A 14,205-nucleotide genomic window follows, 5' to 3' on the forward strand; every position below is an offset into this window, starting at 1 on the left:
TACCCCTGAATGACGTCACATTTTCAATCTCTATGTAATATGCATGTTAAATTTTATATTTGGGGTGAAATATCAAGTCTTTTCAAGTAAATCGGTTCAAGTCCAATTCAAGTCCCAAGTCATTGGTGTAAAAGTCCAAGTCAAGTCACAAGTCTTAGAACATTTTTTCAAGTCAAGTCTAAAGTCATAAAATTAATGACTCGAGTCTGACTCGAGTCCAAGTCATGTGACTCGAGTCCACACCTCTGCTATATAGAACCACTTTATAGAATTATATTTGTTCACAGATGTTGGCAGCTATCAGCGAATAGTTATCAGCTGTTTTGAAACAAAGAAAAAAAAGACACTTTTTATCCATAACAAGAACTCCATAACAGCAAATGAACTGTACAACAGAAAATGCAAATGCTATTTATGGTGTCCTCACAACAATGATAAGAAAAATAAACTGGGCCAATATGGCATGTTTGATAATACACATGTTAATCTGATCTCTGGTCTCCCACTCAGAGACACAGGTCTCAGAGTGTCCAGCATTCAGACGGCTACCTGTGGACACTCATGTGAGAGAAAATCTGCTCACACAGATATGTAGAGCCAAATACTGTCAATAAGGCCTCTGCAATGTTCTGAAGACAGTTAAACTTGTCAGGTAGTGATGTCCAGCAGGTGAAAATGCAGCTCCATGAACATGCACAGCTGTGGATTCCAGCTGCTTCAATGTTGCATTAACTGGCATTAACTCAGCCAGTTAATGCGAGACAAATCTAGCTGTTCATTAAAGCTTTCTGGTTTGATCAGAAAAGAAACATTGGTCCATACACCTGAAAGTCCTGAAAACGCATTGTGAATTCTGTCCCGAGTCTACAGATATATATCTGTATTTCCGTGGTGCTGATGCTGTGCTGAGCGGAAAGCTCCTGAAGCTTCTGAAGTGTTGGAATGTGGAAAGCTAACAACGTCCTTCTCACCGATAGGCGAAGTGATTTTTAGCCAATTACAAGTTGAATCTGGTACTCTGGGTTGTTAGCTAAGATACCATCATTAAGAAGCGGCACAACTAATGTGTCTATGTGAACTAATTTGCAATGTGCACTGCTGGCGCGGCCATGTATTTTTTAATGCACCTTCTCAGATTGTCGTGCCCAGGGCTGGACTGGGACAAAAAATCGGCCCGGGCATTTTGACTAGAGACCGGCCCACCAGGTATTAAAGCCATAAAGCCTTTGAATGAAAACAAACGCTGTTGTGACAGTGATGTACAGTCTTGTCGGTATATGTATGATTTTTATACATTTTACGTCAGATAAAAACTTTGATTGTAAGCTTCAGATAATTATTTAATAAAAACCAGACATTTTAAATGAGAATAAGAAAGTATTTCTTTGTGCCCCCCTTTCCCTGTTAATGCCCTACATGGACCCCTGGCAACATCTTGCTAGACCCGCCCCTGCACAGTTACCAGCTGTCAGCTAATTAGAAAAGGATCCTGGTGTTATTTGTCTCTCAGAAACAGTTCACAACTTCCCTTCAACTCATTCATGTCACTTAAAAGGTAAACCTGTTTCTCCATCACCTGTTCAGCTCTGATGATTCAGTAAGGACATCTCCTGGTTTCATCTTCATGTTTCCCTCTCACCAGATATACAAACCTCATGACCAGCAGCTTTTACAGCTGTGGCTCCAGCAAACATCAGCTGATACTAGAAAGTAATATTAAATAAATTCTAACAACAGCTGATCAAGCTTAAACGTGCTGCTGTTGTTTAGCGCGACATCTGCTGGTTTCCTCTTTCTGGCGCAAAGTGGACGATAAACAAACAAGAGAGAAAAGCCGATCAGCTGATCATTGATCAGTTTCATGATTGAAGTAGCAACAGGAGAGGGAGAGAGAGAGAATGAGAGAAGAAGAGGCAGCTGTGCAGCATAACGACAGAATAACTCCAGCTTTGTGTCTCTCCATTCTAGCTGAAGTCCGGGACAAACTGTGTTTCTTTTCACCTCAACACGAAACGCGTAAAATTTTCTCTGAATACGAGACGATTCCTTCTTTTTAGGGGACGGTTGGCAACTCTACTAACTAACCTTATGAATAAAATAAAGTTCACTATCAATAACATCAAAGCACCCACCCAGCTGTATATAAACTCTGTCATGCTAGCTAGTAGGCAGTATGAGTTATTGTAACTGACGGTAAAAAGTCAGCACAACGAAAATAAACTCCACCTAAACTTAGTTTATATCTGACCCAGACAGACTGCAGGTCATAACTTCTTACCTGAAGTTCAGTTCACCTGACACTCGGCGGCTGCCTCGGGGCTCTCCTCCTGCCTCCCCTTTCTCTCATCCACCTGCTGGCCTCCACCACTTGCTAATGTTACTGAATCTGTGGAAGCTCCGCCACAGCCACCACCAAATAACTGAGTTATTTTTACACACCGACCAGCATTTGGCCAATCCACCACCTCTCATTGTTTATACCTTTACGAAAAAACAACAACAACAAAAAATCATCGGCCCATAAAAACGAAAAATCACCACCAGCCCACCGATCAAATGCTCAGTATGCCCGATGGCCAGTCCAGCTATGGTCGTGCGTCGTGCCATCAGTTAACCCTGGCATGCGTGCCTAGGGTTGCCGACCCCTGGGTTAAATAATAATAACTGAATGCAGAGTAAAGAATTGCAGCTTTTAAAGTATTCCTCAGACTTCACCACTCCTTTTTTTCTTTTCTACTGTAGGAGCGGCTGCACTATGAGACACTGAGCCAGCACCTGGGGAAGCTCGGAGAGGATGCTGGGAAGATGGTTCATCGAGTCATTGACCTGACAAGACCAGAAGATTTAGATGGTATGTTCCTCTGTCTCTTACCCCGTTGCTACTCTTTTACCTACATTTCTGACTACTGGCATGCAAAATGGCATGTTTTTTTTTGTTGTTTTTTTTTCAGAAATAGAGTGCGAGTCACATCCTGTTCAGATAAAACTGATACCAGTGACAGTAACTCACATGGTTAAATGTAGAAGAGGCCTCTGTGGGCCTTCCTACTAAGACTAATACTCAATAAGTCATCTACCAGAAAGCTCACAAATGCAGGTATTCAGAAAATACAAATATTTATCTTGGACGTCAGGACACTACGGTGAACATTCTGCTCACTTGAAAATGTCAAATGTCAATATTACTGCAAGTGTAGGAAAAGAGGATGAATTGTCTTCATGTTTTTCACTAGTTTTTGTGACCCAGTCCTAGTATGCAAACCAAAAATGGGCAGTAAGTTTTCTGTAGCGAATGGTCACAGAGATAATTATGAATCGGTCACAAGAGCTGATTTTTACGTACTATGAATTAAATGTAGTCATTAAACGCGCTCTTTTAAAGTACTTCCTTGTAATGTTGTCTTTCTGATTTTTTTCAAGCACACCTGTTTGTCATAAAGCAATTCTGTTTACAGGCACCAAGGAGTGCTCATCGTGGTTTAGTTTAGAGTCAGAGGAGTAAACACAGGAGCTTAAGCACTGAGATAATATCACGAGGAAGCAAACTAAGCATAATGTGCAAAGTTCACGTGTGTTTGTGTGTAGGAATGATATGAAGGACACTATGCCCGCAATACTCCACCAAACCTTTGCTACGCTTTCCAAGAAGACAGAAAAGTGCCTCAGTCAAAGAAGCAGGCACCTTGTTATACACTGCATTTGAAGTGTGAAAGTATGAACAGCTAACTCGTTAATGGTGAACATACAGCAAAAGTGATCTCTTTTTTTTTAGGGAGTAACATCGCAGAGGCACGGGTGTTCAGAGAGGCACGAGGCAGGAACAACAGCGAGCCCCACATTAAGAGGCCCATGAACGCTTTCATGGTGTGGGCCAAAGATGAGAGGAGGAAGATCCTGCAGACTTTCCCCGACATGCACAACTCCAACATCAGCAAGATCCTTGGTGAGATTTTGCGGGTTTATGTTTGATGAGTGAGAAAGCTAAACCTCAGTGTTGTGGCGATATGTTGTTCTGGTGTTGTAAGGGCGAAGTACTTTTGCTTTCCTTTAAATTTTGTACAAAAGAATACGCCAGTGTTTGCTTTAATTTTTTATTTTCTTTTTCTAAGTGACTGTAAAGTGACACGGCAGATTTGTTTAAGGTCAGCTTGTCTGCTCATTAGGTTACCCTACCGCTATATGCAGTTCACAGGGTTTCTTACCGTCAAGTGGGTACTGTAAGAATGACTAGTGTGTTTTTCAGCCTGGAACACTCCACACACAGAGCTCCACTGTGTCAGCCTGACTAGTGTGATGGATGCATTCAGTTAAAATACCTCCTCAACACAGATATCCATTCACATGATGCTGAGCATAACGGTTGTTCCTGAAATGTTCTTAAGACTTCTACCGTACAATGCAGAGTTCAAGTGAGCTTGAGGCTTGCTGAATGCCGTAAATGCTACTTCTGAGAATTGTGAATGAATTGCTTTTTCTAAGGTGGATCTGTGTTATTGACTCAGGTCTCTGAAAGGGGTCCTATAAATGGATGTTTTGTGCTCTTAACATGCATCCTGAATTTAGACGATTAATCTTTGTGCTTTCAAAAGTGCTTTTTTTTTCTTTGTTTTTGTTATTACAGTGGAAACATATTACAGGGGAAAATCATTTGATTAAGTACATTGCCTAATCGCGCGCTCCTGCTGGATTTTTATTAGGGTTCAGTGACAAGACGAGAAGGAAAAGTGGAATTATGAGTGTGTATATGACTGTATGTATACAATGCATCCATCTCTAAAATAATAACACAGCTGGACTTAAGGGAGTAGGTGGGTGGCAAGTTTAAAAAAAAGAAAGAAAAACGTTTCTGTGTTTCCTGTGTCACAAAAGTACAAGAAGAGTTTGTGATAAACCTCGATAAACAGAAGAGCAAGGAAGAGTGTGTATAATCAGCTGTCAAAGTGCTTCACAGATGTGCTGCGTTCCCGCAGTAATGGCCCTGTTCACTTGCTCAGAAGGTCCTCTTACCGAGGAAAACAAGCCATACACAATGTATCATTCTTCCTGAGCGAAGCAGAGTGTAATCCACTCCTGGTTTTAAACAGCCTTCTAGGCTAAACACTCAATGGAGCCTGCTCACAGGAAGGCATCCAACCTCGGGAAGAAACCAGAATTGTCAAAGCGGTGCTTCTTTTGTGTGACTGAATAATGTAGCTGTGACAGTATGTTTGCTTTGCAGGAATTTTATGAAAAGCTTTGATTCACCACACACTGAAACTATTTTGAAAAAACTCACTGAAACCATGTTAGTCACTCACTAAAATTTGGTAGTGTGCAGATATTTAAATTCAGTCACCCTCTTAACTAGTAACACTAAAATATTTAAATATAACCTAAGTTAAAGTGTCAATTGCTTTTTAAATTTTTTTTTTGCTCTAGGCTCTCGCTGGAAAGCCATGACAAACCAGGAAAAGCAGCCATATTACGAGGAGCAGGCCCGCTTAAGCAAGATCCACTTGGAGAAATATCCCAACTACAAGTACAAGCCACGGCCCAAGAGAACCTGCATCATTGATGGCAAGAAGCTACGCATCGGGGAGTACAAGCAGATGATGCGTTCACGACGTCAGGAAATGAGGCAGTTCTTTGTGGGGTGAGTACAAAGCTGAAAAAGTGAGTAATCGCACGAGTTTGAAGGAAAGCTGTAGCGTGTCGGCGAGTTACGTGGTTTTAGAACTGAATTTCGAATTAGTTTTTTTTTTTTCATGGAAGGACCTTCAGATGGCAGTACTGTGTAATTGTGATTTAAATTCCTGAAATACTTAAACATGTCAAAAGTGAACCTTCTCTCACTGAAGAGATTTTCTTCTTTCTGAGTGACATGAATCGAGGTGGTGAAAAGGTTCTGGCATTGTTGGCACCCTCAGGGTCATGCAGCATTCAGTGCTGCTCAGAGGAGAGCTGTGTGGGTCACACTTTATTTTATGGAGCACTAGTAAGATGTAACAAACCATATTTTGAGAGACATTTAATAAAACAGCACACAAATGCACTCGTACTCTAATTAAACGATGTGTGAATTATGGCTTGACTAGGAAATGCAATTAGTGTCATTTGATCCAAAATATATTAGACAGCATTATACCAAATTATGTTGAACTTAGATTTTATAACAGTGATAGTATAATTTGACATAACTTTTCTTTATAACAGTGTGATTTGATGCTTATTTGAAGAAAATTGCCCTGTAAACTGAAGTTAAACCACATAATTTAACATGGTGGTGTTTCTCATAGACTGATCGTTGTTTGAAGCCCTGTGGACTTTGTCGGTGGTACTTCTTCAGTCCTATAATCCCAAATAGGTTAAGCCATGTCATGTCACTATTTAGCTTGACCTCGTGACCTAATACTGGGCCATTATTTGGACAGGAATGCTGGCATGGTTGCAGGGTTATTTCACACTGTTACATCTTCATTAGAGTGTATATTATGACTGATTAAAACTGAGAGATTAAAACTTTAAAGAGGTCCATTTGCATCAAGAACCACAAGCCATTGACGATATTAAGCCTTGGATAACAGACAGTCTTTGTGTCTAACTCTAGATGGATTTGAGTCATTTACAATGGACCTGTGGCCTTCGATAAAGTCGTCTCTCAATCCAGCAGACATCTCTCCCCAAATATGTCCAAGTAAAAAGGAAAAAAAAGACAATTTATCATTTTGTAATTTTATCTATCTTCTTTGAGTTTATTTGATTGTATAGAAATATATTAAAACCAACTTTGCATTTCACGAGAGGTCTTTTTCCCCTCCTTAATATGTCTCAGTTTGAATAGAAAAGAATTCTTAGCCGCGTCCATTTGTTTAACGTTAGTGGAGTGATCATCAAGGTTTATGGGCCCTTTATGAAAGGTTGGGAACCTCTTGTGGTTCTATCTGCTAAAGCTCTTAAACATTTGCTGAAGAGCTTGATATATTTTTTTTCAACTGCAGTCGGTGCAGCAAGGGGAAAAACAGTGGCATTGTCTTAATGGGAACCAGTCATGGATGTGTTTAAAGCCATCACAGTGGCCTATGAGTGAGATGGATTTACCAGAGGCCACAGCTTTGAATAGGAGCGGTTTTTAATAGCTTGTCATTTATTAAATTAGGACAATGCTGGGCGCTTGTGGGCAGTGAAATTGGACACAGACAGACACAGTGGAATATGAAATGTAAGCACATGCTCGAGAGGGAATGAGCGCAAGGCACACGTCACAGGATGAATGCCACATTTACTGTGTGTGGTCAAGTACGCTAAGCAGGAAAGCTTAGATTCTCCAGGCCTGGGTTTTCAATTGTTGCTAAATCAAACATCTACAGGAGCCAGTACACAACTAGTTTCTGGCACATTCCAGATTGCTAAACCAGTGTTATTTTAAAATGCTTAATGTGAAAATGAGTCTGTCAGAGCACACGGCAGTAATTGTTTCAGGAGACAGAGGAGAGAAAACTGTTAGGTGAAAAAGGTGACAGTAATTTTCCCACTTTATGCGGTTCATTTGAGGAGCCTGAGGGGCCTGTTTGAATGATGTGCATTTACCCCCATTCCATCTACAATGCTAATGCTGCTGTGATATGGCAGGTAGAGCTCTATGTTAGGACATGCTCAGCCAGATGAAAAGCGTTGTGGTTGAACTTAAATGGCTTAAGAATAAATGTTTTGTTCACAGATGTTGTTCAAAGGCTAACGAATCAGTGTCTGATCTGTCTAGCTTGTACCAAAACACAACTGTGCAAAGGTCTTGAGCCATTCCGTTTCTTTATACTTTGCAGGGAAAATGGAGAAATAGGTTCAGAAAAATATTCGTATGAGCAAACATGCATGCATACAGATGAGCCTTTGTCTAAAATGCTTAACAGATACATCTCCCAAGTTCTGTGTCAGGTCTTTGGCTGATTTTTTTCCCCATTTCTTAAATCTTTCAGACTTGCAGATACTGCCCATCTGCTGCCTGTTTTTGTTCTCCACTTGTCCATTTTATTTTTAAAGAGCACACAGCATACTGTGGAGTATATCGTTACTTTGGGAATCACCTTATTAGTACAAAAATACTATTTTATGCCAGTCTAACAAATTGTGTGTTTTTAAAAGCTGGTTCTTTCCTAAGTTTTTGTTCTGAACACTGAGTTAGGTCAGTTTTTATTGGTTTAAGGATTCATTGCCATATTTGACCTCCCAGAAGAATACAAATGGATCTCTATCAGTCAGCTAGAAGTTTACAAGTAGTCCTTCTTGTGATGTTCAGCGGCTCGGGGACGTAGTGTCTTTTCTTTAACTTCAAAGGACCAATCATTCATTATGAAGTGACAATCATTTCTAACATTCTTCAACGTTGTAATTTTTGGATCATGCTTGCTGAGACTTAAATGAATAAATACATTTTTTTTAATTGAACTAATCTCCCCTTCAAGGTCATCTCCTTGTGCACCTTTCGACTGCTTCCAGCATTGCTGCTAGACTTAAATCACACTGTAAAAGTTACAAAGCTTTTCGATCATTTTATGTTGTGTAAATAATATAATTCTTCCTTATCTTCTTTCCTTCATACTCAGGCCTCAGCCACCCATTTCTCTGGGCAACAGTCCTGGAAGTGTAGGAGTTTACCCGGGTGCCATAAGTATGGCAACAGCAGCTACACCATCCCCACATCTGACCTCAGACTGCTCCAGCAACTCGGCCAGTCCTGATCCTGCCATCCCCGTCATTCAGAGCACGTACGGTGTAAAGTCTGAGCCTGGCAGTGGAGGAGGCAGCAATGGCAGTGTGATCGGAGCCTTGGATCTGCCCAGCGACCCCAATAATGGAGACAATGACATGGACATGTATGAGGACTTTGAGGATGAGCCCAAGTCAGACTATAGCAGCGACCACGAGACACATGAGGCTGTCAGTGCCAACTGAGTAAGCTCAGGGTGTCAGATGTAAAAAAAAGAGAACAACTCCCATTATAGTCAGAGACATTTCTTAAAAAGACATTTTATTACTGAGACCTTCAGTTTAACTTTTCAGGACATGTTGCGTCATGCACCGAGCATGCCCCAACAGGATTTCAAATCAGCTCAGACATGCTCAGAAAGTTCTGGGATAGTATCTTTGATGGACGCCCATTTGAAGAAATGGAAAAACGAAGGAATAGGAAAAACGTGACCCAAGAACACAGTCTGATCAATCTTCAGATGTCCAGCTGACAGTGAACTTCACTTTCCTCTACTTTGACAATCTTAACAGGAGCGAGAGAAAAAAAAGAGTTAGACAACAGAGGATGAGAGAGAATGGGACAAAGAACAAACGAGCGACGAACACATTGCTGTGTAGTTTGTGAAAGGGCATGCATGGATGTCGAAGAATTAGGAATCGGTCTTCAACAGCTATTTGGTCTTAAATGTTTAAGGAGTGATTTAGTTTTCATTGTTATGTATTTACTTTTTGTCTTTTTTTTCCTTTTTGCTTTTTTGTTCTATAGACTTCTTTTCTGACAGGTCACTGCCTGTACAAACTCTAGACTGTCGGAACTTGAAATTTGGAAAGTTTTTAATATAAATCCTAGCTCTTGTAACCTTATAGTCTTACTTTTGTTTCTTACGATTTCTTTGCTACACACTTTTTTTTCTGACAAACTGCTTACCTTACATTACTGTTTCTTTTTTTAAAATATCCCAGCTCAGGTATGATGTGCCAGCTTGTGAATGTGTTATTTGTTTTGTTTGTTTTCATACAAAAAGACTGTCAATGAAATAAAGGGAGCAAATTCCCTTACATTATTATTATTATTATTATTATTATTATTATTATTATTATTATTAAATAAGTAAGTAAGTACCCATAAATTGTACAGATTTTCTTCAAATGTGCCAAACATTCACATTCACTCGGGATGTTGTAGTCTTAATTTCCAATGCTGCAAAAGTCTTATACAATCAATTTTTTCTATTTGATGAAGTGGGTTCCTACTCATCAACTGCTGGCTCCCCTCCTGGCCCAAACACAAACAGTGCTCAGGGAGGTTATTTTTTCATCACACTTGCTTAATCACACACACACACACAGAATGTCGTTCTCTGGCAGACCCTATGGCTCTGAGACGTAGTTAGAAGAGCAGCATCGAAGGCGCCTATTCCTTTATTCCACTGCACTAGTGCTTCCATAAACCACACTGCCCAATGTTCTTTGAGGCCAAATGCATTAAGTGCAGTGCAGTATTAGAAATGTTTCTGTCCCTTTAAATCAGGCTAAAGGTAAAGGTAGCCTTTATCTTAATATCACTTTAGGAATCCCCCTAGTCTTAAAAGTGAACCTTTGAATCTGTTCATTCAGTTGGAATAGGAAGATGAAGGTGCACCCCTGGATGACCCTACTGTAGGATAAGAAATTGTAATATCATAAATCCCTTCACTGTATTGTGTTTAGCATTGGTACAAAAATGTAACAAATATTACTTCTTTTATTAGCTTGTTAATTTTTAAATGTCTTCTTAGCATTATGTTGGAAATATATGCCAAACTTGTGTTTTAAAAAATTATTTATATAGAAAATGGGTTTAATAGGTCCGCTGTTTCAAAAGGGTACCTTTTTTTCTACACTGCATTTGTATTTTGAACATGAGCAAATTATTAAGAGAACATTAGCGAAGGGGAAAGGTGCTTAACCAGTCTGCCTCTCAGTAACCACCGCCCCAGTCAGAGCACACAAGTTTTTCCACTCATCTGAAGATGAGTCTCTGTTTTACTCAAATGTCTCTGCAGACGAATCTTAGTTTTACTCTTTTCAAAGCATTCTCTGAAATTTTTAATGTTTCCATTCTTAAAACGTGTGACCTCGGGTGGTTTCTGGGTGCTCTGTTCAGCTGCTTCGGTCATCTTGATCCCAAATTTCTCTTCACGACCATATCTGGCGGTTTTTACTTGGAAAATGCTTCACAAGCTGGGACTGAACACTGATTTTGCTTGTGTTACATAAAAAAAAGCCTCGTGCATAGACATTTCTGTTAGTCTCATACACATCCTAAGCACTGGATATGAATCTGTTTTTTTGTTTGTTTTTGTTTTTTAGTATTGACTAATGTGAAGTTGTTGTTTGATTTTTAAACATGATATATTAGTCAGTTAAAAGTCACATTTTTGAAGCCTGGTACATGCGAGGCACCAGTAAATTGCCATTTCTTTGGAAGCATTTCATTTATTTAAGCAGATCTTGTTGCCGCAGCTCTAGTATCACCTGAAGGGGTCTCATCGCCTCTGATCTCTTTGGAAAGGTAACCTCATGCTCTCGTCAGTTGTGACCCGCAGAGGAAGAACATAGCATTTCCTGGTCACACACATTTTTTTTTTGTGATGAGTATTGTATTTGAAATCCAATTGTGCATTTTAACATTTCATTGTATTTATTAGCCAGCTTTGGCTCTAAAAAGTGTCAGTACAACTTGGTGAGAAAGACAATCAAAAAATATATATAAATAAAAAAAAGTAAAGACTTGAGATTTTTGCTTTTATTTTTTTCATGTATTTAATTTTGGGTGGGAAAAATATTTTTGAATGCTTTGTAAAATTGTTCATTTGCAGAAAACCCCCCACCAACATATTGTGTTCTGTGTATGAAAGCGATGCGCACAACTTTACAGGTAGTGCTGCATGAATTTTTATTTCCATTGCTCTAAATAGTACCCTTACTTTCCAGGGATCTAATAATTTCCAACACAAGGCTGTCTGTTTCCAAAGTTGAGCTATTCCACTCGCTCTTTATATTTTGGTGGCCCATTACGGTAAATGTGGCCTATTGTTCCATTGTGCGTGCGTGCGTGTGTGAGGTAACGCCACACATTCTGACTGTGCTGTGGTGTATACGGCACGGCGCCGGTGCTCGCTGCAGCCAATCCCAGCATTTCAGAGAGAGAAACAGAGAGCTTAGCCATATGCAGCCACATCATAAATCTAATTGTAATTCCCAAATCAACTGTAGCGTCACCCAGCAAGGGGCGCCGGCAAGTTTGTCACACACTCCTTTGTGAGCATGTGTGTGTGTGCTATGCTATAGCGTTTAGTTGGGAGGGGTGTTTGAAATCATACTTGCACTGTTGCCATGCTAAGCTTTTTAAACGAGTCATCATAACTTACATTTCCTTTTTCCTTTCTTCAAGATGAACATTTAGTTGTTTTCAAGTTGACAGGGTTTTTTTTTGGGCGTATGTGCACAGTTGGTGTGAGCATAAGCGAAGCTTTCAGCACCTCAACAAAGGTTAGTGTAGCTTGTTACAGCACAGTTATAATTTCAAGTACATTCCTGCAGTAATGTATACAAACTTATTTATCCCTTAACATTTCATCCCTGAAGGAAAATGATGTAATCCTCTGTTTCCATTAACTTTTCCCAGTTGTTGTAGCTACTGGTAGCTAAATGCACAACTAGCAACAGTGGGTTGCAGTGATATATTTTATGGTCATTTGCACAAACTGTGTCCTCCATAACAGGATCAGTTGTACTATATCAATCAAAGAACTTCATGGACATAACTAAAATGACTTGACAGCCACACACCAAAAGAAAACTAAATGTTTTGCAGTAAAGCTCTACACCTTGGCTAATAACGTTGGCAACCGTTTCTTTCATATAAGGCAGAAATGTACTTATTAGTAAACTTAAAGTGTGTGATTATAGACTTTGAATTTACCTTTCTTTTCTCATAGGTTTCGTGTGTGGGGGATGATGAGACATATTGAGATGCTTTCTTCATGGAAACCTGGTCTTGGTTGGGCCCTCTAGGCAAATTCACTTTTTGATTTTTAAAAACCGTCTTGAAGACTAGAAAGAACCACATCCTTTCTTTTTCCCCTCTCCCCACCAATTGGGCATTTAGATCAAGAGAATTATAAATTGTTATTACAAAGGAGGAGCCCCCTTCAGACGTGTTGGAGAGGCTCTTTCAATGAGGCATCAAAGCCAGCCCGTTTATGATCATTGAGGCTCCACTACTCATTAAAGCACACAGAATGGTCACGGTGCTGCAGCACACTACATCCTCTTTGAGCTCATGATGCTTAATCATTGAAATGCTTTTGATTTAAAGGAGACTAATTGACCCTTTCACTCCTGTCGAGTTGATCATGTTTCACAACGAGTGCCACTTGTGTGATGTATCAGGTAAAAAGTCGTCTAGAAGTCTACGTATGATTTAGAGGTTGTTTTTTCCTAACTGTTCTTTTAACTACATTGTGAAATTAGGCAGCAGCGTTTTCCCTGCAAAAACTTTCCTCATGGACTACAAGTATTTGTAGCAACTCGGTATATTTCCACTGCACTTTTTGGCAAAAAGAGGACGCCCCCCCAAGAAAAATTCCTTGTCAGGGGGAAAGTTGTTTTCTCTGAAAGTTCAGGTGCACTTGGGTTTGGTTTGCAGCCATGAACATTTCCGAGTCGAGTATTTTATCTCTGTCATGTTATTTCTCTGCTGTAGCTTGTAAAATTCTGTTGAAGTGTTTAGATTTAAGAAGCTTTAAATAACTCAAGAATAGCATAAAAAAAATTACAATCAACAAGAGCACAGCTTGAATCTTCTCCATGCTCACTGTTTTTGTGATATTGCCTGGCTTTTGATCTCTTGCATTTCCGCCACCTAATGCAGCGCAGTGGTGTAGTTAGTTGTATGGTCACGTGAATATGATATCTAAAACAAGCCTTTGCTTTTACATACACCAGAGGTTTTATTTTCCCAACTGAAAAACAATACAAAACAAAAACAGTTTAAAATATATTTTTTTAAATCTCTTAATAAAGTTTAATATTTCTGGGTATTTGGGGCAGAAACACGGCTTCCTCCCCTAAATTTGACACAAATGAAAGTTTATAGTCTATATATGCTTGCACTTTACTGTTACATTTAAATTATTTCCACATGCACAAAACACACAAATTCCACACTTTTTCAGACGTCTGCTGTCTTGTAGGTCTTGATGGAAAATCACAGACTGTATAAAGAAGATGGTCATACCCTTCATGAGATTATCTCTTTTTGAAGCTTATCATGGTCAGCTATGGTTCTTCACTGAGAAACTGAGGTAGTTACTCATCAAACCCAATGCCCTGTGTTATACTTCTTTTGGATCCTAATTGGGGCCCTAATATACAAATGGACATAAGGCGGTATTTAACAACACTTCAAATGAGCAACTGAGCTGATAAACTAAC

General features: G+C 39.6%; 1 protein-coding gene across 7 annotated transcripts in view; it reads left to right on the plus strand.

Annotated features, from left to right (window-relative positions):
* LOC146665305 (transcription factor SOX-6-like) overlaps positions 1–11,505 on the plus strand; it is a 104,512-nt gene extending 93,007 nt beyond the window's left edge. For 6 of the 7 annotated variants that reach the window (XM_085412899.1, XM_085412900.1, XM_085412905.1 and 3 more), the window contains 4 exons: positions 2,743–2,851; positions 3,773–3,943; positions 5,419–5,632; positions 8,580–11,504. In XM_085412899.1, coding sequence (XP_085269025.1) covers positions 2,743–2,851; positions 3,773–3,943; positions 5,419–5,632; positions 8,580–8,928 — 843 coding nt within the window. In that variant the 3' untranslated portion in view covers positions 8,929–11,504. Of the gene's footprint in view, positions 1–2,742; positions 2,852–3,772; positions 3,944–5,418; positions 5,633–8,579 lie in introns of all 7 variants that reach the window. The other variant, XM_085412903.1, reaches the window with a different exon arrangement.
* Positions 11,506–14,205: the final 2,700 nt, after the last annotated feature.

Source organism: Rhamphochromis longiceps, linkage group LG7 (genome assembly GCF_057381845.1).
Source record: "Rhamphochromis longiceps isolate RC_006_pf linkage group LG7, R_longiceps_female_GT1.1, whole genome shotgun sequence".
Classification (NCBI taxonomy): Eukaryota; Metazoa; Chordata; class Actinopteri; order Cichliformes; family Cichlidae; genus Rhamphochromis; species Rhamphochromis longiceps.